Source organism: Anabrus simplex, chromosome 1 (assembly GCF_040414725.1).
Source record: "Anabrus simplex isolate iqAnaSimp1 chromosome 1, ASM4041472v1, whole genome shotgun sequence".
NCBI lineage: Eukaryota > Metazoa > Arthropoda > Insecta > Orthoptera > Tettigoniidae > Anabrus > Anabrus simplex.
Genome location: NC_090265.1, coordinates 1,579,943,655 through 1,579,966,993, shown reverse-complemented (window position 1 = coordinate 1,579,966,993; position 23,339 = coordinate 1,579,943,655). Strand labels below are relative to the sequence as shown.

Below are 23,339 nucleotides of genomic sequence, written 5' to 3'. Positions count from 1 at the left end.
TCTCCTGTTACAATTTCATCATTGCTTCATCCTTGCTTAACCATGCTTGATCTATTTCAATACTAAGCCATACTGTACATTAATTTATATTATTAGATGCCTTTGTCTTGTCAATGAATTTAAACTATTCCTCATCAATTATAGCCAATGTGTAAATTAATGTAGGTGTATTTTTCGCCGTCAACTGAGCTCGCCTTGGGATCCACTGATCAGCTTGGTGATTTCCAGATGCGGTACGTGTAAGGGGACAACACTTAATCTATTAACCAAAATAGCTGCCTCTGTGGATCCGTGGTAGAGTGTCGGCCTCCGGTTCAAACCCGGCAGAGGTAGTCAGATTTTTGAAGGGCGGAAAAAAGTCCATTCGATACTCCATGTCGTACGATGTCGGCATGTAAAAGACCTCTGGTGATAAATTTGGTATTTACCCGACAAAATTCATTAAATCTCAGCCATAGACGCCTAAGAGAGATCCGGTTTACTCGGTCTGCCATCTAGTGGGCCTAGAGTAAAACGGAACGTCGAAATTGACGAGCAGACAGCCAGATGGCGTCAAATCGAAATGTCTGCACACGGTAGCTGAGGCCATACGATTATTATTATTATTATTATTATTATTATTATTATTATTATTATTAGTATTATTAACCCAAATAACGTATTCTGGAAATTTTGATGAGGAATGTTAATAATCATAAGCTAGATATTAAACTGAACTAGCGTTACTGTGATCCTTGGTATACTTGCAGGCACCACCTGGAGCCAGGAGATGATATGGTTACTAATACACGACCTGGACTATAAAGGAGCGAAGGCACAAGAGATAATCTACAGAAGTCCCTCCGTCGAGTGAGTATGCAACTCATTCAAACAACACTGCATTTCATAAGTACCCCAATTTCATTTCGTAGTGATTTTGACCACTTCATTTTAGGGACAGGAATTATGTATTGTGAATATATTAATATTACTCTAACATTATTTCGAACTGCTAACGGTCTTAATAGGCGCTGGAATGTGGAAAATTTCTTCCAAGAGTGTCCGTTAACATGAAGAATTCAACGACGTGAAATAGTCGTGTTTAAACACTTAGATGTCAAGACATCAGCTAGGATCGAACTCATCGCCTGGGGACAGAAGACCAATGACTTACTAATCGAACCAGAAAGACCATATCAAGTCTTCTCTAAACATTGCTGTGCATAACAGTTGTGGTATACCAAAAGTGCGTCTCCGTGGTTACACCCATGTGATGATCTATGAATTCTGTAAGAATGTGTAACTATCCGAACATCGTGAACGCTTTACAACTCCCAAGGAAGGCGCTTTTGATATTGCTGGCGCGAACTCTTGTGGTTATTGTGGTGAGTCATTTTGCAGTCGCTGCTCCTGATTCAAGTTTAAGGTTTGTTTTGAACATTTTGTGAATTTCTGTGATATAATTCGTGCGGTGCGAACGTCTATGATGTACTTTGTATGAAGTGAAACATATTCCATATTCCCTCCACCTCCCATACATATACTTTTGTTGTTCGCTTAAGCCCATGGCGAGTCACTAGCTGCTAATATTTTGTCGTCACCTCTCTTAGTACTGACACTTTCGAATAGTCCAACTAGACCTTGCACTTACGACCCCGAACTCAAGGAGGTTCCTTGCAACATACTCAGTTTCGCCAGGAAGCGTACTTACATTTATTGGAATTAATAATTTTTCTTCTGTATTTAGTGTCATAAAAAATTTGACATTATGAGAAAAATAGTTCGTAGTGTGTGTAGTATTTTTCATATCTATGGTAGTGTTTTTTGATTATTCAATTGTTTTATCTAGAGATTGTGTCGCCAACCTTCTCACATCGAAACCGCGCTAAATTTATATTTACAATGACTAAAACTGTGATTATTTTGTTTTTTTGTGCTGAGTAATGGCGCAATGTGTTGTTGAGTGTAGAGTTGAGTTGAGACAGAAAGTTTTAATAAAATTTTCTAATCAATTATAAATGTTAGGTTCACCAATTAAAAGTCAGAAAACACCCCGCTGAAGTCATATATTTTTACTATTTATTCAGAAGAAAAAACAAGCACTTCTATATGTCAGCCATTCAGATTTTTTTTTCAACACCCACACACACACTCTAACCCAGACATCTCTCTCTACTGCCAACCCCATCATATTAAATTTAATTTCAAATATGTCACAAACTCAACATCCTCCCACCTTGAGTTGTGGGAACAACTCAACACATCATTTATCCACATGACAATACAAAACTGAATTTACTATACACAATACAAAACAGCAAGATCACCTCTCCCCTTTCTTGTCTCTTGGGGTTGTCATTGTCTACTAGTACTACTTCATCCACGAAGGGTTTGTACTGACTTTTTGTATGGTGGTTCTTCTGAATTAGTTTCCAAGATACTCATTCCTAAACCTCAACCTTAAAGTTTCTTTTATTTTCTGTCTATATATGTATCTTTTGTCGAATCTTACATTTTCTATCATGTCGATATCGGGCATTCCAACCTCCTTGACCTCTTGCAGAAACATTGCAGGGGTTATTGCCATCAGGTCACTTCCATCATTGGACAGGTAGGTAAGCGGCCGAGAATTCATCACAGCTTCGATGTCACACAAGACTGTCATCATTTCTTGGTACGACAAGCACGAATTTCCCAGAACTTTCCTGAGCATTTGTTTGAGAACACCAATCAATCTCTCCCACCAACCTCCCCACCATGGTGCAGCGGGAGGATTAAATTTCCATTCAATTTCATTTGCAGAACTATATTCAACAATTTTATCCCACTGAATCATCTCCAAGGCATTACAGACGCCATGAAAATTCGTCCCATTATCACTGTAGACTATCGCTGGCCTTCCACGTCTGGATACAAAGCGTCGAAAGGCTTCTAGGAATGTTGAGGTAGCCAAAGAGGTCACAAGCTCCAGATGGACCGCACGAAAAACAGCACACGTGAACAAACAGACCCAGGCTTTCTCTCCTCCTCTCAAAATCAAAGGTCCTGCAAAGTCTACCCCTGATATCTCAAAAACCGAAGCCTCTCTCACTCTGTCAACGGGTAGATGAGCCTGTTCCGCTTCAAGATGTTTTCCATGGTATCTTCGGCAGACAACACATGATGCAATTGCACTCTTCACAGTCTTCTTCCACCGAGGATCCAGTATTTCTGTCGGAGCCCGCTGAGCAGAATCTGTGTACCAGCATGACATAACTCTTTGTGTTTTTCCCTAATGAGAGCACGAACTAAAGCATGTTTTGCAGGAAGGATAATAGGACAGCGGAAAGCGTAATCATCCCGACGTGCTATTATCTTTGTTTTCAGTCTCATCACTCCCTCGTCATCAGAGAAAACACAGAGTGTGCTAAATCTCTCGCCCTTTACATCTACAAAACACTCTTTTTGTATGAACTTCATCACAATTTTCTCCGCTCTGGTCGTCTCCTCAACTGATAGTTCTGCGTATATCCTAGTTAATTTTTGTTGTCGACAATTGTGCAGAAATCTCAAGATCCACTCCATCATGCGAACTGTTTTCCTAAAACTCGAGAAATAGTCGAGGTGCCACTCTTGCGTATTTGACTTATTTTCTATTGCGGTCATAGTGTTGACTTTTCTTCTTTTTTCTTCGAACACTTCTTCATCGTTTCTTGTAACTTCGGGGCAGGGCCATTGAGTAGGGGATTGTTTCAGCCATTTCGGACCCTCCCACCATCTCTGTTCCAGTAAATGCTTTGGATCACATCCTCTTGATGCCAGGTCAGCTGGATTCATGGTTCCAGGAACATATCGCCACTGTTCAGTTCTGGATAATCTTCGGATTTCTTGAACTCTATTCCATACGAAAGTTCCCCAAGGTTCATCTAATTTTATCCAGGATAACACTGTCGATAAGTCACTCCAATAATGAACAATAATTTCCTTTGACCTTAATGATGGTAACACTGATGTGGCAAGTCTAACACCTATGGTAGCTGCTAATAATTCCAGACGTGGTATGGTGATCTTCTTCTTGGGCGCCACTCGTACCTTTGCTTGTACAAGCCGTAGATCCACGTTATCAATCCTCTGTACTCGCAAGAATATAACTGCTGCATATGCGGTTTGACTAGCATCGCAGAATATATGTATAGAGATATCTTCAACCGATTGCAGCCTTCCAATCAGACATCTGTGAATCTTAATCTCAGCCAGGAGAGGTAGTTCTGCCAACCATTTCAGAAACATTTTCTTTGTCGATTCATTCACCTCAGTGTCCCAGTCCAGCTCAGAAGCCCAAAGTTCCTGCAGAATTAATTTAGGGCAGAGAGATACAGGACACGAAAAACCAATAGGATCAAATACTCTATGAGCAGCTCTTAATATTGTCCTCTTTGTTATTACATCAGGTATGATATCAATGACATGTGCCAGATTCAACTCCATAGTATCGTTTTCTTTATTCCAAACGAGTCCCAACACTTGTGATAGGTTTTCAGTTGTTTTGTCGTGAGAATACTCCCACCCTCGCAGATTGAAAGATGCCTTCTCCATAATTATTTTTGCCTCTTTCATGAATGAATTGAGCTCAGCTTCATTGTTAACACTTGTAGTACAATTATCTACATAGAAACATTCTCTCAGCCTTTCTATTGTCGGAACCAAGTAGGGATTGTTATCAACTGCTTCTCTCTTCATCTCGTTCAAATGGAATTCTATTGTTGCCGACAGCAAGAAAGGAGAACATGCAAGACCGAAAACAACTCTATTATGACGAAACACTTTCATCTTTTCTGTACTTTCCTTATCCCACCAAAAAAATCTTAGAAAGTCACGGTCTCTAGGATGGACGCTTATTTGGAGAAATGCCTTTTCTATGTCTGCGATGACTCCAATATCATTTTCTCTGAACTTGAGTAATGAACTAGGAATCAACTCTATAAGGTTAGGTCCTTTTTCAATACAATCATTTAGAGAAGGAACGTTCCTCTGTTTCGCAGAGGCGTCAAATACAGGTCTTATCTTGGTGGTGCTGTTCTCTTTCAAGACAGGTCGATGTGGTAAATAGTGTCCGCCATTCGCCAGCTCTTCTTCGGATACCATTGCAATAATTCCTTGCCCCATCCAATCTCGTAAGACACCATCGTATCCTCCATAATGTTGCTCAGTTTGTAGTTTCATTGTGACTGTCTCCAATCTGCGCTGAGCTATTTCTCTATTGTCCGGAAGAGGTGGATGTTGCTCGCTCCAAGGTAGACACACTTCATATCTGTTGTCTTCATTCAGCCTCACAGTCTCAAGGAAATTCTTCCTAACTCGTTCATTCTTCTCGATGGTAGATTCCTTTTCTGCAGGATCAGTAATTCCAAGAATTTCTAAGTCCCAGAGATCACAAATTTTTGTTTGTTTTGAAAACAATGATGTCACCAACAGTGACGCTGCATCCCTTCTAGGTTTATTACTTATAATTTTTCCCATTAGTGTCCACCCTAGAGCAGTCTCAACTAGAACTAGAACACACTTTAGTTGATGTGTCTTTCCAGTAAGCAATTCACCTGCGACATCTGCCCCCAGTAGAATCTGTATGGGTCCTCGGTCTTGTACGTCTGTTAAACAAATCTTCAGATCCTTTATCTCATCACTCCAAGTACCATTCCTAACATATGGGACATCTTCACAAATTATTTCTTGGCTCAAAACTTGCAGTTCCTTGGAATAGTTTCCCTCTAATCTTCTTAAACTTATGTTGTAACAATCATGCTTTACCTCTTGGGAACGTACTCCCCCAAACAAAGAGTGTATTAGAGTTTCCTTTCCGACTGACTGGTACCCCATTTGTTCAGCTAAGCCACGCACAATGTAAGATTCAGTAGACCCGGTATCAATGATCGCTCGCACTGTTTTTTGTTTACTCTTACCCATAACAACAACCGCCAGAGTTTGTAAATATACCTCAGGAGAACAAGAGACGTTAGCCGTAGACTTATCTACATGAGTGGCATCCTCACTAATCGACTTTCTTTCTCCCTCAAAATTATTTTTTGAAACACTTTCTTTGTCTTTGTTACCAAGTTTATAACACATTAGTACCACATGCTTCCCACCACAAACAATACATCTAATAATGGATTTACAAGCTTTACTTTGATGACCTCTCTTTAAACAAATAAAACAACAGTGCTTGTTACTCAAGATTTTCCTTCTTTCCTCCACAGTCATTTGTTGAGCTTTAATGCATTCTGAACTTGAATGAGGTTTAAGACAAAATATACACTCCTGTCTTTTAGAAATATCAGTAGATAACAAGGCAGAAGCAGTGGGGATATTTGGTTCAGCGGGTTCCCTTGGTTTTTTGCCTTCCTTAATCTTGAGCCCTTGGGATGTATTAATGTTGAACCCTTTCATTGCTAATGAAATTCTTTCCTCACTAACAACTTCACTTTGGAGTAAAGCCATGACCTGTTTCAAACGATCTTTGGAGACAGAATCACATCTGAAAGAAGTATTCCTTTGCCAGGCCCTTAGTAAGTATTCTGGCAAGGATGATTCAATTAAGGGGTATAGCATTGCAGTGCACTTTTCTGTAGTAACTCCTAAACTTTCCAGAGACCTGAGATGTGATTCTAATTTATCATATAAACTACTAAGTGTTGGTTTATCTGTAGAATTTACTGCATTGGTCAAAACTAGCTTCAGTAGTTCACGAACGTAAACTTCTACCTGTAAGTCCTCCCTACCAAATCGAGCTTGAAGACTGTCTATCGCTTTATGATAATTGTTGGCAGTCGGGGGGAAACTTGTGACTAACTCGTACGCTCTAGAACCTTCTATCATAGCTTGAATGAGATACTGGAATTTACCTTCTTCCCCCATGTCCTCATCTTCGTGTATTTTACGGAACTGACTCCAAAAATATAACCAGTCAATTATTTCCCCAGAAAACTTCTTCAATTCTATTTTTGGAAGCCTGTATTTCTTTCTTTCAGCTATATTTTCATTTACTAGACTTTGGGTAGAGGAAGCCGGCACAGTGGTATTCAAAAATCTTGTTGCTTTAGCCCTACAGCTCAAGAATTTACGTCTATATTCATCAGTTGATTCTTCCTCATCTGCTATTTGATCAACCTCACAATTATCATCTATCATCTGTTGAAATACCAATCCATCTAAATTAGCGATAGTATCATACCTTTCTTGAAGGATTTCTAGTTGTACCTGAATTTCTTCTGTGTCTGGTTCACCGTCTTGTAACGATGACATAACCTCGTTGTATACTCGTGTAAATAACCGCCGCTTTACGGTCCTTGCTTTCGTGAGATTTTCCATCTTTTTTATTTTCACGGGGGTCTTCCTTTATTAATGAAGTCCTGTCACGGTCGCCAATAAATGTTAGGTTCACCAATTAAAAATCAGAAAACACCCCGTGGAAGTCATATATTTTTACTATTTATTCAGAAGAAAAAAACAAGCACTTCTATATGTCAGCCATTCACATTTTTTTTCAACACCCACACACACACTCTAACCCAGACATCTCTCTCTACTGCCAACCCCATCATATTAAATTTAATTTCAAATATGTTACAAACTCAACAATATTATTGAAAGTTGTGCCCGAATTTATTTCTGATAGGTTATGGGCCCAATGCGCCAGTAAGTCGTGAGTAAAAATTGCATCAGTTGCGGATACGCCGAAGATTGAGAGACTTGGACCGAAAAACTATGTGGTGTGGTGCAAGCGAGGCTTTCCTAATAAGAAAGAAATGCCGGGCTGCCATCGATCCGGGTTACGATGATGATGAAGATTTAACTACAGACGAAGAGGACCTAAACGCCACTGCACATAGTTACTGGACGGAGTTGGTAGAGGACTCTTAGTTGAATGATGTAACCAGACATGAACGAGCAAAAGCGTGCCTGGAACAGACTTAAAGCAATTCATTTCAAGATTTTTCCTTTTCACTTTGTGAGTACCATGGACGAATTGGCAAGCTGCATCAAGAAACATGATGAACATATTTTGGAATATCTGAATCGAGTTGAACAACTAGTGGAAAAACTGAGAAATCATGGATCCAACATCAATGATCAAGACCTGGCGGCTTACATGCTGAGAGGTTTGAAGCAAGAAAATTACAAACACATTGCCCGTGTGATGGAGTTAAATGAAGAAAAATTATCGTCAGAAAATGTGAAGAGTAAATTGCGAAAAAACAAGAATTGAGAAGCTATGTTATGAAGAACAAAGGAAAATTCCATGGTTTTGAGAAGAAACACAATTTTTCTGGTGAAAAATTCAGCTCTTCTAACAGATCCTGTCATTGTTGTGGTCAACTTGGGCATTTTACAAGAGAGTGTCCGAAAGTAAGAGAAGCCAAGTCAAGAGGAAATGTGATTTGTTACACTTGTGGCAAGGAGGGACATCTTTCGTTTAAGTGTAGAAATTCTGAAGCTAGTACAAGTGACAATAGGGGCTCAGACGGAAATGCTCATGACAACAATAAGCCACAGAGAAAATTCAAGAATAAAGTTGCCACTTATGAAGAGAAGTAAGAACCGGAGGCAGAAGAAAAGAAAATTGGAAATAGCACTGTGAAAGTGAAATATGCTGTGCATTTGATTAGAGGACCTGAGGACAAAGAATATAAACAGGACGAAAAGTAAAGTGATGCAAACACTTGGATTGTGAACAATGGTTGTAACCATCACATTACACCTCACCGTGAGTTGTTGAACAACTTTACAAGAAATGTGTCAGGTTCAGTGCAGGTGGGAAAGAAAAGTGTCATCAATCAATACTGATCTGCATTTAGGGCAGTCGCCCAGGTGGCAGATTCCCTATCTGTTGCTTTCCTAGCCTTTTCCGAAATGATTTCAAAGAAATTGGAAATTTATTGAACATCTCCCTTGGTAAGTTATTCCAATCCCTAACTCCCCTTCCTATAAATGAATATTTGCCCTAGTTTGTCCTCTTGAATTCCAACTTTATCTTCATATTGTGATCTTTCCTACTTTTATAAACGCCATGCAAACTTATTCGTCTACTAATGTCATTCCACGCCATCTCTCCGCTGACAGCTTGGAACATACCACTTAGTCGAGCAGCTCTTCTTCTTTCTCTCAATTATTCCCAACCCAAACACTGCAACATTTTTGTAACGCTACTCTTTTGTCGGAAATCACTCAGAACAAATCGAGCTGATTTTCTTTGGATTTTTCCAGTTCTTGAATCAGGTAATCCTTGTGAGGGTCCCATACACTGGAACCATACTCTAGTTGGGGTCTTACCAGAGATTTATATGCCCTCTCCTTTACATCCTTACTACAACCCTTAAACACACTCATAACCATGTGCAAAGATCTATACCCTTTATTTACAATCCCATTTATGTGATTACCCCAATGAAGATCTTTCCTTATATTAACACCTAGATACTTACAATGATCCCCAAACGGAACTTTCACCCCATCAACGCAGTAATTAAAACTGAGAGGACTTTTCCTATTTGTGAAACTCACAACCTGACTTTTAACACCGTTTATCAACATACCATTGCCTGCTGTCCATCTCACAACATTTTCGAGGTCATGTTGCAGTTGCTCACAATCTTGTAACTTATTTATCACTCTATAGAGAATAACATCATCCGCAAAAAGCTTACCTCCGATTCCACTCCTTTACTCATATCATTTATATATATAAGAAAACATAAAGGTCCGATGACACTGCCCTGAGGAACTCCCCTCTCACCTATTACAGGGTCAGACAAAACTTCACCTACTCTAACTCTCTGAGATCTATTTTCTAGAAATATAGCAACCCATTCAGTCACTCTTTTGTCTAGTCCAATTGCACTCATTTTTGCCAGTAGTCTCCCATGATCCACCCTATCAAATGCTTTAGACAGGTCAATCGCGATACAGTCCATTTGACCTCCAGAATCCAAGATATCTGCTATATCTTGCTGGAATCCTACAAGTTGAGCTTCAGTGGAATAATCTTTCCTAAAACCGAATTGCCTTCTATCGAACCAGTTATTAATTTCACAAACATGTCTAATATAATCAGAAAGAATGCCTTCCCAAAGCTTACATACAATGCATGTCAAACTTACTGGCCTGTAATTTTCAGCTTTATGTCGATCACCCTTTCCTTTATACACAGGGGCTACAATAGCAACTCTCCATTCATCTGGTATAGCTCCTCCGACCAAACAATAATCAAATTACTTCAGATATGGTACTATATCCCAACCCATTGTCTTTAGTATATCCCCAGAAATCTGATCAATTCCAGCCGCTTTTCTAGTTTTCAACTTTTGTATCTTATTGTAAATGTCATTAATATCATATGTAAATTTTATTCGTATGTGATGTGAAAGGCAGTGGCTCCATAGTGCTGAAAATAAGTGATCAGTGTGGTGGATGGACTTTGAAACTAACCAAAGTGCTGTGGGTTCCAGGTGCATCTGATAATATTTTGTCGGTGAGGCAACTTGAGAAAACTAATGTGCGTTTTGAGATAGACAATGGAAAGCTGACTGCTTATCACAAAGGGTCTGGAGATGAAGAATTGTTTAGTGCCTATGCAAGAGAAGAAGGTGGCATGTATATCATCAAATGTGATTGGTATGAACTAGAGAAATCTGACTGTCAAAATAGTGAACGTGAACAGGAATCTGTGTGTGCAGTTGCTTGCAAGATGGTTACAAGTGAAATATGGCATGGCCGTTTTGGGCATGCTGAAAATTTGCCTGACAGTGATTTGATTAGCAAGCAAAAAGGTTGTGAGAAATGTGAAGTGTGCATGAAAAGCAAAGCTAAAAGGGCTCCTTTTCCAGATAGACTAGTGAAATCACCAGATCCCTTAGATCTTGTTTAATCTGATGTTTGTTATGTAAAGCCTGAAACCTTGGGAGGCAAAAATATTTCCTAACCTTGACAGATGACTATTCCAGATACAATGAAGTGAGTGTGTTAAAGCACAAGAATGAGGTTTGTGAAAAAATAATTACATTCAAGAAATGAGCTGAGAATATTCAAGAAAAAAAATTGAAAAATGTTCAAACAGATGGGGGAGGAGAATATTGTAATAATGACTTGAACCAGTTCTTTGTTGACAATGGTATTGTTCACAGGCTGTCTTTACCAGGGGAACACCAGCAAATGGGAGTGGCAGAGAGGCTGAATCAACAGCTTCTGACTTTAGTTCGGTGCATGTTATTAAATGCAGGTATGCCTTTGAATTTTCTTGAGTGAGGCGATCTATACTCCCTGTTACATTAAGAATAGGTGTAAAGCATCTTCTATTGAATACAGTGTACCGTACTCTATGAGTTGTGGTTTAACAAAAATATGTCTGATGAGGAAATTTGTAGAATTAGAGTATTTGGATATCGTGCCTGGGCATATGAGGAACAAAACAAAGCTGAGAAATTAGAGTCTAAAACAAAGGAGTATGTATTATTGGGCTATCCTGACAATAGAAGAGGTTATAGGATGTGGGACTTGGAAAACAAGTGTGTTGTTTTGTTCAGAAATGTAGTACAGATTTAAGTTTGTTTGACTCTGATAATGAATCTGACTTGGTGTGCAGAACTGATGAGCAAGTAATAAATGAGCCAGAGATAGGTCCTGAAATCAGTGTGAAGAACATCAATGCTAAAGTGCAGGAAGAACCCATAATTCCTGAACTACGTAGGTCACAGAGAATAAGAAACAGACGAGAGTGTGTTGATTACATTGGATGTAATTTGCATGTTATATCTCCTGTAACTGACAGTTTACCGAAGAGTGCCAAGGAAGCTGAAAGTAAAAAATGGAAATCAGAAATGGAGAAGGAGCTAAGTAATTTTGAGAAAAATTAGTGTTGGGAATTGGTAGAGAGACCAAAAGGAAAGAATGTTATTGGGACAAAATGGGTGTTCAGAATCAAAGAAGGACTTGATTGTAATGAGAACATTTACAGGGCTAGGCTTGTAGCTTTAGGTTATAAGCAGGTAGAAGGTGTTTATTATAATTATACTTATAGTCCTGTTTTGAGGCGTCAGACTGTCAGAATCTTGATTGCTCTTGCGGTTCTCAAAGGTTGGAATATTGAACATTATGATGTAGATGCGGCATTTCTAAGGAGTAACATTAAGGAGGAAGTGTTTGTGGAGCAACCAAGTGGTTTTGAATGAAAACCCAACTGTGTCTATAAGTTAAAGAAAAGTATGTATGGTTTACACCAAAGTTCAAACGACTGGAACATTTGTTTTTATGGTGTCTTGAACTCAATCGGTCTAAAAAGATCTGTTTGTGAACCATGTGTGTACTTCGGTAAAAATATGCTAGTCGGAGTGTATGTTGATGATATGATAGTTATTAGGTATTGTTGAAGTTTTGGAGTGGTTTAAGTCAGAGTTGTGTCGCTATCTAGACTTCAAGGATCTTAGGCAATTTAAGAGTTTTTTATTGATGTCTATGACTGTAAACAAAGGTGCGGTTTATGTTGATCAATGCAAATACATAGATGATCTGATACGTTAGTATAACTTAGAAAATGCCAAAGGATGTGTTGCTCCGTTGGATGCAGGGGACAAGAGGATTTCAGGGGAGGCCGATAGTTGTGATCAGACTTTGTATCAAAAGGCTGGAGGCAATCTACTTTATATAGCCAACAATACAAGACCGGACATATCCTTTGCGGTCTGCAAGCTGAGCCAGTACTCTCAGAACCCTAGCGTAAACGATTGGCAAAGAATAAAGAAGGTGTTTAGATATTTGAAGAAAACAAGAGGTGTGAAGTTATGCTACAAAGCTAGTGATGATTCAATGAGTGTTTATTGCGATGCTGATTATGCTAATTCTGAGGACAGGAAATCTTTTTCTGGGTATGTGTGCAAATTTGCTGGTTGTCCGGTTATGTGGTCTAGTAAGAAACAACAGATTGCTGCTACTTCAACTGTAGAGGCTGAGTTTGTATCAATGGTGGTGTGCACAAAGGAAATATTGTGGTTGCATAATTTTCTCAATGAATTCGATGACTGTAATTACGTTAAAGTGCCAATTCAAATTTTTTGTGATAATCGATGTGCTATATATGTGAGCTCGACTCATGCTGTGTTTGAGTAAACTAAACATACGGATGTTCGCTATTTGTTCGTAAAGGACATTGTGGCTAAGGGATTGATAAAGCTTGTGTATGTACCATCAGATGAAAATATGGCAGACGTTTTCACAAAGGCATTGTCAGCGGAGGGAACTTCTAAATTTGGGAACTTGTTAGGACTTTTTGATTAGCGTCCACATGCAGATCTACGTGTGCTGCTAATTTTGTTAATTTGTGTTTGTGGCCAAATTTTTATGACAAGGGGAGGTAGTTGAATTATTTTTGCTTCTGTATTTAGTGTCATTAAAACTTTGATATGATGAAAAAAATAGTTCGTAGTGTGTGTAGTATTTTTCATATCTATAGTAGTGTTTTTTGATTATTCAATTGTTTTATCCAGAGATTGTGTCGCCAACCTTCTCACACCAAAACCGCGCTAAATTTATATTTACTCTATGACTAAAACTGTGATTCTTTTGATTTTTTGTGCTGAGTAATGGCGCAATGTGTTGTTGAGTGTAGGGTTGAGTTGAGACAGAAAGTTTTAATAAATTTTTCTAATCAATTATATTATTGAGAGTTGTGCCCGAATTTATTTCTGATAATATTTATATAGGCCTATGTATATGCCTTATAACACACGGGTTTGAGGGGTCAATGTAGATTTCTCTAACTGTATTTGCCCTTGTACTTCTTAATACTTCCTAGTCCCACACATAATATACCTATATAAACATTATCTACACTTGAACGTGTATTGAAACAATTTCTTGCTGATCGTGTGAGCATTACGTTCGGGGCCTTTAAATTAGTATTTCAGGTGTTTTGGTGTATCAGAGGTAGAGCGCCCGTCCATGGTCCCAAGTTCATGGGCTCGTTACCGGCCGAGGTAGCCAAGTACTGAAGGCCGAACAAATCGTTTAAAAAAGGCAAAAGGATCCAACATCGAAATTGGTGTACTGTCACCCAACTGACGTTTCAATCCTTGTACTTACGTAGGAACGTACTGTCGGATAACATGGGGAGATGTTTTCACGTTAGGTTATAAACTGCGGATTACATAAATCCAAAGAAATAGGAGAGCTGAATCAGCCGGTATACAACACTTTCTTTTTGTTCTTCTTCTGAATCATCATCATCATCGTCAACATCATCTATTTACCAGTTTTCCTACACGTAATCAATACTATAATATTATAAAGAGGAAAGATTTGTTTGTTTGTTTGTAACGAATAGCCTCAAAAACTATTGAACCGATTTTAAAAATTTCCTCAGCTATCGAAAGCTATATTGCTTGCGAGTAACATGGGCTGTATTTTATTTTCAAAGCAATTAGGGGTGGGGGGCACGGGGGGAAGATATAAAAATAATAGGCTAATATAGGCAAAATATCGAATTTGTTGTATTAGGACGAGACAAAGCTGAATTTAATCCTCTTGACGCAAAGAACATAACTCGGTGAGCCCTACGGGCCCAAAAACCATGTTTTAAGGCCCTAAAACCAACCGTTACGGAGATATTGGCACCACACTACCTCTGCTCTAGGAATCGGTTAAGAGAAATGAACTGCCGTAACCATGGCAACGTCAGCTCCAGGATTCTAGAGCAGCGAGATTATGCATGTACGTTTGGGCATAGCTGCCAACCAAAGTTGATACACATAAGACTTACTATCTGGAAAAAAATATACTGTTGTGTAAGGCACTCATAGGACTCTTTTGGGCGGGGATGGAAAGGGGGTGAAGTATAAAAATTTTACTACTGTATACTGTATATAAAAATGGATGTATGTGTGTGTGTGTGTGTGTGTGTGTGTAAATGACACAAAAGTCATCTCCTCCTAAACCACTGGAGCAATTTCAACCAAACTTGGTACACGTATTTCTTACTATCGGGAAACGAGCACTGTGGGGGTAAGCCATCCCTAACGCCCTTAAGGGAGGGGGTCAGGGGGGGTAGTTATAAAAATTATCGAGAATAGTGTTGAATTCATAGTTTTCGGAGTCGCTGAGTTGAAAAGTAATACTCCAGAATGTTTTAAATTCCAAGTTCAGTCCCCTTTTACGTGGGGAGCGAAGGGGGTGAGATATGGAAATAATTAAAAACAGTTTCGAATCCATAAATTTCAAGGTCTCTGAGATGAATAATAATACTCGGGATTTTTTTACAAGTCCAAGTGGGGGCGAAGGGCGTGAGATATAAAAATAATCGAAAAACTGTATATAAAAATCTTATTTTCATCTTACTATATAAAAATGGACGTATGTGTGTGCGCGCGCGTGTGTGTGTGTGTGTGTGTGTGTGGGTGGGTGTGTAAATGATACATCTCCTCCTAAACCACTGGAGCAATTTCACCAAACTTGGTACACTTATCAGTTAGTGTTAGGAGACAAACCGCGTGGGGGTAAGGCACCCCTAGCACCCTTATGGGCAGGGGGCGAGGGGGGGGTTGTATAAAAATAATCTAGAATAGTATCGAATTCATTGTTTTCGTGGTCGCTGAAATGAATAGTGACACTCCGAATTTTTTAAAGTTCATGTTCAGCCCCCTTTTGGGTGTGGGTGAGGGGGGAATGAGATACAAAAATAATCGAAAACAGTGTCAATCTACAATATTTGGGGTCACTGAGATGAATGACAATCCAGATTTTTTATCTCTTATGGGTGGGGGCGAGAGGGGGACAGTCTCATCGACAGTTGAAATCGTGTACATCGTATCTATAGTGCGACGGCTAAATACATATAGTTATCACTTATTGATTTTTGAGAGGATCAAATACTTCCCAGTAGATTCGAGCTTCCATAAGGACAAAGTTTTACTTGAAAATTAAATAATCTAAAACTTGAAATCAAACGCATCTAAATAATTCTAAAACTACATAATAGTTCGTAACATATCAATATGCAAGTCAAAAAGGAATTCTATAAAAATTCACTTCACACATAACTAACTGGTAATGCAAATCTTAAAAGGTAAATATTCAGAAACTATCCCGGCAACGCCGGGTACTACAGCTAGTGTCATATATGTGGACTTGGCCTACCTTTACGGTCAGGTGCACTTCCTAACGCCGGCCCCGTGGTGTAGGGAGGCCTGGAGGCGCCGGGTTCGATTTCCGGCCAGGTCAGGGATTTTTCTCCCGACCTGATAGCTGGTTCGAGGTCCCCTCAGCTACGTGATTAGAACTGAGGAACTATCTGACGGTGAGATGGCGGCCTCCATCTTGAAAGCTCCGCCAGGAATGGTCGGCGACTCTGTTTGAGCTGAAACTTCTTCACCAGTAGACCGGAACAATTTGTTTATTTATTTATTTAATAGCTGATGTACCCGTGCTTCGCTACGGGATTCTCAGAAAGACTGACTTGGTGGTTTTCCTAACTGGATTCAACATAGATCATTACAAAAACGTCAGTAGGAATGTAGCGATTGAAAGCAATGTTATCATATAAAATACTCGATCAAATGAAAAACCGCACATTTTCTCACTTTCAACGAACAGTACTACGGTGACGATCTAGGAGTCCAAAGTTCCAGAGCTGGAATAACCAGGTCGCAGACTGCCGTGAACACTCCTCTGACATTATTCCGTTAAACATGCACACTACTCATTCCAATCAGTGCCTTAGAGTAGGGATTGAATAGCTCGAATCCTATGATGAACCAGTGTGTTACGTACCAGATATATCAGAAAATGTATGAACCAGAGGAATGGCATGCTAAAGAAGAAAGTTATATTACTCCCCAGCTACTTCCCGCCAATATAGAGGCAGGCTGTTACAGTCGGTACGACCAGGCGAGTTGGCCGTGTGATTAGGGGCGCGTAGCTGAGAGCTTGCATCCCGGAGATAGTGGATTCGAACCCCACTGCCGGCAACCCTGAAGATGGTATTCCATGGTTTCCCATTTTCACACCAGTCACACCAGGCTGTACCTTAAAGCCAAGGCCGCTTCCTTCACACCACTATTCATTTCCTATCCCATCGTCGCCATAAGACCTACCTGTGTCGGTACGACGTCAAGCAAATTTTTAAAAAAACTCTGTACGCTGCAGTAATCCTATTTATCGGGGATTAGAGGAAACAGAAGACAAAAAGCACATCACAACAAACAATGGTCAATGTAATGTTACTGTTGATAAAGTTTATGATCTTTCAATATTGCAGGCTTTCACATTAGTTTTCTTTCGACTCTGTGATATTAGGGTGCCTTACAAAATTATTTATATCGTAGACTGTAGTTCCTTATTCTCACACTTTACATACCGATTTTCACTAAATTCTGTTTACCCATTTTCTCGTGACTCGGCGCTGATATGGACTTAGTAACAAAAATCCTAATTCATGAATATCTCTGATTATATGCGGTAGGGTAACAATGTATAAGACATAAGTGATCGGAAATTTAATAACTTCTTACATAACTACTACTAACGTACGACATAACTAAAATTATGTTAGTTATGTAGTATTTATCGATACGACCACTAATAACATAAATAACTTATTTGAGAATTACATTTCAGGCCTTCCCCTAAACTACCATTTCACTCAACGTGAATAAAATAATTTGTAGCCTAGATTGCAGTGGTTCATCACCCGACATTACATACCGATTTTCATTAAATTCTCTTCAGCCGTTTTCTATTGATGCGTGTACAGACAGACAGACAGACAGACAGATAGACAGACAGACAGACAGACAGACAGACAGACAGACAGACAGACAGACAGACAGACAGACAGACAGACAGACAGACAGACAGACAGACAGACAGACAGAAATTACGGAAAAGTAAAACATGAATTTTCTTGTTACTGTGGACATGACCGATACAGAAATACCATTCTTTTCAAATTCTGAGCAATGTACAGACAAAACTCTTATTTTATAAATAAAGATTACATTTCAGGCCTTCCCCTAAACTACCATTTCACTCAGTGAGAATAACATTATTGATAGCCTAGATTATAGCGACCTATTCCCCGAGTTTGCATACCAAATTTCGTGAAGATACGACCACTAATAAAATAAATATTTGACAATTAAATTTTAGGCCTTCCCCTAAACTACCATTTTTCTCAGCGTGTATAGCCTATATTGTAGCGAATTATTTCCCATCTTTGTCTAGCGATTTTCATTAAGACACGACCACTAATAACATAAATATTTGAGAATTAAATTTCAGGCCTTCCCCTAAACTACCATTTCACTCAGCGTGATTAAAATAATTTATAGCCTAGATTGTAGCGGTTCATCACCCGGCTTTACATTCCGATTTTCATAAAATTCTCTTCAGCCGTTTTCTCGTGATGCGTGTACAGACAGACAGACAGACAGACAGACAGACAGACAGACAGACAGACAGACAGACAGACAGACAGACAGACAGACAGACAGACAGACAGACAGACAGACAGACAGACAGACAGACAGACAGACAGAAATTACGGAAAAGTAAAAAATGAATTTTCTTGTTACGGTGGACATGACCGATACAGAAATACCATTCTTTTCAAATTCTGAGCAATGTACAGACAAAACTCTTATTTTATATATATAGATTTATTTATTTATTTATTTATTTATTTATTTATTTATTTATTTATTTATTTATTTATTTATTTACCGCATGGTGGTATACAAAGTAAACTTAGGAAATTATATTATAGGGTAAATAAACAACCTAAAAGTACCCAGTTCATAACGTTCAGTGGCCTGGCAGTCCATTATAAATGACAGCCAAGATTCTTCAACCACTGAACTGCTGGAGGAATAAAGCAGTTAAAGTCCTGTCTTTCACCTCGGTAACATCTTAGAGGATCTTCAAGCGCAATGAAGTGAATAGTCTGTTATTGTTTCTACAGTCACAGGGAGCCGACTCTTTCCAACCCTAAAGAATTGCCAAAACAGCATAGCGTCTATGGTTCGCTTACACTCGATTGAAGCTGGCCCATAATGGGTCTGGTCAAATATTGGAGGTGTAGCTTTTTGCTGTTTGACAGTAAGCCTTTTTATGGGTGCCTTGATGGACCAGTCCTTTATCCGCTTTTGTTACAGGTTGCAGGCGTGTGCTGAATTTTCGAATTCTGAAGATATTGAAGTTAGCTGTGGTTACTTGTCTCCTGAGATGTAGAGGATTGATATTACACGCTGTAGGTAGCCAGTAGAATGGGGGTAGGTTTAGTCCCTAATATGAATCTCATTTTGTGGTTTTGCTGGACGTCAATCTTCTTTACGTGGCAGCTGTGAAGCCAGGCTGACGCACGGTATTCAGCAACGGAGTATACTACTCCGAGTGCAGTCGTCCGTAGTACGCTTGAACGTCAGTTTACGTTGGATGTTGTTTCATGATGTAATTTAGCTGGAGTGTCGGAAGGGTTCTGATTGTTCGTTAAGGACCCGTCCAATTTAACACCCAGAAGTTTAGTATGCCTGATGTGGTAGAGGTGTGTGGCATTAAACTGGACTGAAATATTCTTGTTTGTATGTCTATTACTCACGTGAAACTACATACTGCGGTTTTAATTTTCTGGAGTTATAATTTAGTATGGTCAGATCAGTTGTCATGGTTTATTCAGTTACCTCAATAGATGATGTTGAATTGCGATGGTTAAGTCGTCTGCATACCGGAATTTCCTGCTTGAAGTATCCGGCATGTCATTTATTTACAAACTCTAGGAGTGGCGCAAGAACAAATCCTTGTGCTAGGCCATTGCTTAGCTTGAACTGCTTGCTTGATCAGTTATTTAGATTTACTCTAATATATAGTAATTTATGTTAGTAAAGTATGTTATTAATAATCAGAACGTTAACTATTATTCTCTGTGGATAATATTTTTACTGATCATTGTTGGTTGGTTGACCACAGGTTCGGTTGTATGATGACAGCGGAAGCCCGCGAGCAGTCCTACACACCATATAACGTTGAGTACGCGACGAATTTACCTTCTCCTAGATTTCTGAAGTCCCACTTACCATTACAGCTGCTGCCTGACCAACTGTGGACTAAGAAGCCTAAGGTAAGAAGGTCATAAAACTTGCAAATTTCACATTTGTTCAGTTTTTGCTGAAGTCCAAATTAATAGAAAATTTATGGAAGTATGAATTGGAAGGTAAATAAGTTTGTTAAAATTGCATTGTCGACGGTGAATCCTCGTTATATTTCGTATTTAGATACTGAAAGGATTCAGAAATTTCTGCTCAATAGTTTCGTGTCATCGCCCAATTTAAACCCGGTGATGGGATTCTTCAACTTTCTAGACCGAGACGAACGACTGGATGAAGGGACGTCAATTTAATGGAGGATTATCTGTGCAAAATTTTTCAAAAAGTGCAACAAAATAATATAGCGATCATTTAAATATTTTTTAAAGGGGAGGTTGTACCTAGTATACACACAGCGTTAAATTGTTCAAATTTAGGTACATTTTTCTCGTGAACTTTTCATGATAGTGCTATAAAACTTTAATAGCTGGCAGAGGAAAGGTTTCTCTCCATTACTTAATTTTGTAGGCAGATATCTTGTATAATTTACTTTTAGACAATTTTTTGCCAGTTGTTAAGAATTTCCAAAATTTCCAAATATTTCAGTTTCATTAGGTAATTCATAATTTCTGAAATATTAAACTAAAACTCTTTAAAAACGCATCAATAATGTACAGCTCAGTACCCGTAAGGTATCCAAGTTTTACTATTCTATGATGGTTAGTTCCCGAAAAATATACTTAAACATTAAAAACATAAAATCCCAGAAAAGAAGTTTTAAAGTTGAACATAGTTTGTTACTCACTTAACAACATCCCTGAACCATACCCTGGGTCGTCTGCATTTTCTTTAAACTCCCTTTTAGCATTCCCTGAGTGCATTCTTGTCTTGCTAGCTATCACAGTCACTTCATAATCTGCACTTTTCACACGGACAGCATCCACCTTGGAACATACCTTCGTCATATTTTCCCCAGGCTGTATGCCTAACATCCGAAGCAGCCTAACTCTGCCAACATTGCCATCATTAAATGAAGGAACTGCATCATAAACACCCAAATTTAATGTATTCACAACTAAACTACTATTTTAGGAATTCTAGACATTATTACACTATTAGATGATTCATTTGGGTTCTGTGTTTTTTACCATGGAAACACTTAACGCAACGGGTTTTGATCAGTCAATCTTATAAAAACTGGCTTTATTACATTGCACACTTCAACAGGCAATGAGTGTTTACGAATATACTCTTCACCAGCTCCTAGAGCACGGTTGTATTTGCACCATGAGGTTAGTCCTTTTGGGCACAAGGCATGACAAGACTCCTTGTGAGTTGATAGTTTATGAAAAAAAAAAAAAATTGCCCAGATAGCCTGCTTCATTTTCATCTCACTGTCACAGTCCTTCTAATTGCCACACCTTAATAGTTCTGCAAACTGTCTACCTCCTTGTCAAATTCTAATCATGATAAAATATCAAAGCTGATGGTAGTACTTATTATTATAATTAGTAAAATACAAGACGTATCAGCACACTAAATTTGATTTCAGAACCTGTTTTCTGACTCTAAGGTTCATCATTAGTGTTTAAAACGTTTGATTTTACATGAGTGTGTTGTCACATTGAGTTGTAAAACAGTTAAAATGGAGCCCTCATGAGATGAACTGTAAAATAAAAAATGAAAAGTATAAAAGTATCCACAAAATGCATATAAAAATAATAATGATGTAAGAAATATATACCATAGGAAGGGTTGGATTATCCTCGTGATCTAGTATTAGACAAAAGTTCAGCTTTAGGTACGGGACACGCTGGATGCACATGACAATACGTCACCTCAAGTTTGTGAACAATATGTTGCTTGCGGCTGTTTCATTTACTATTTTGTCAGGTTCCGTTATCTGCGCCGGAAACATATCAATGGTTTCGAGGGTATTCACTTCAAATCCATAATTACCTTCAACAATTAATTTCTTGTCTCTTCTGTCCCCAAAAAGTTACGATTGTTGTTATAAATGTATTCCGCTAAAGCTAAATATTTGGTGTTATTTATTGCCTTGAAATGTTCTTGATGTCTTTGATTTAAGGCTCGGCCAGTCCTTCCTACGAAAAACATTTTGCAGTCGTTACAAGAGAGCCTATATACTCCCGAATTGGTGGAGATATCCTTTATGTTGATAAAATGAAATGGCGTATGGCTTTTAGTGCCGGGAGTGTCCGAGTACATGTTCGGCTCGCCAGGTGCAGGTCTTTGGATTTGACTTCCGTAGGCGACCTGAGCGTCGTGATGAGGATGAAATGATGATGAAGACGACACATACAACCAGTCCCCGTGTCAGCGAGATTAACCAATGATGGTTAAAATTCCCGACCCCGCCGGGAATCGAATCCGGGACCCCTGTGACCAAAGACCAACACGCTAACCATTTAGCCATGGAGCCGGACTTTATATTGATACTATCTGCATTATATATATGTTCTGATATTTTATTTCTGGTTCTAAATACTGTTTTGAGCTGAAATTTCTTAAATATATTAGCGATTTTAAAAACTTGATTTCCAAAATGCGTAAATGGTACAAATTGTCTACGTTCAGAGATTTTCTTTCTTCTCTCATGGTTTTTATCTTTTTCTCCAATTTCTTTTTTACGTATAATTTTGTCTACCATTTCTGGGTTGTAGCCATTTGCTATAGCAAGTTGTTCTTCTGTTATTATTATTATTATTATTTCTTCCAGTTTGTTTTCATTACTCATGGGAATTTTTAATAATCTATTAATATAGCTGTTGTAAGCTGCTTGTTTGTGAGTTCCTGGGCGGTCGGAGTTGTTATTGATGGTGGTGATGGACTCTTGGGTTATCTAAAAATATAGGAACCTATCCTATGGTTGTTGTTTGTTAATGTGAGGTCCCGGAAATGTAATTTTTATCGTTTTATTTTTCCATAGTGTATTTGATGTTGCTGTCAAGCAAATTTAAACAACCTAGAAGTGTTTTGGGAGTAATGAGGTCTCCATTTAAAAATACTAACGTGTAGTCAACATACAGGGCCCATAATTTTATTTCCTTCTGATGTACGTCCAAGATGGTTTCCTCAAGGTTATTTAAATACATGTTGGCTAAGAAACCTGATAGCGGACCACCCATTGGTAAACCTGTGTTTTGCTGGTTGTACTCTTACTCCATCAAACTAACAAACCCTCGTGGACCGGCTGAAACTGGCTAGAGTCTGCCAAGAACTGAATTCAGGCCTCTTAAA

The 23,339-nt window shown here is 38.7% G+C and overlaps 1 protein-coding gene across 1 annotated transcript in view; it reads left to right on the top strand.

Annotated features, from left to right (window-relative positions):
- LOC136862676 (luciferin sulfotransferase-like) overlaps window positions 1-23,339 on the top strand; it is a 125,974-nt gene that overhangs the window by 50,330 nt on the left and 52,305 nt on the right. The window contains exons 3-4 of the mRNA XM_067138898.2: window positions 750-849; window positions 19,963-20,113. Of these exons, the coding sequence (XP_066994999.2) occupies window positions 750-849; window positions 19,963-20,113 (251 nt within the window). The remainder of the gene's footprint in view (window positions 1-749; window positions 850-19,962; window positions 20,114-23,339) is intronic.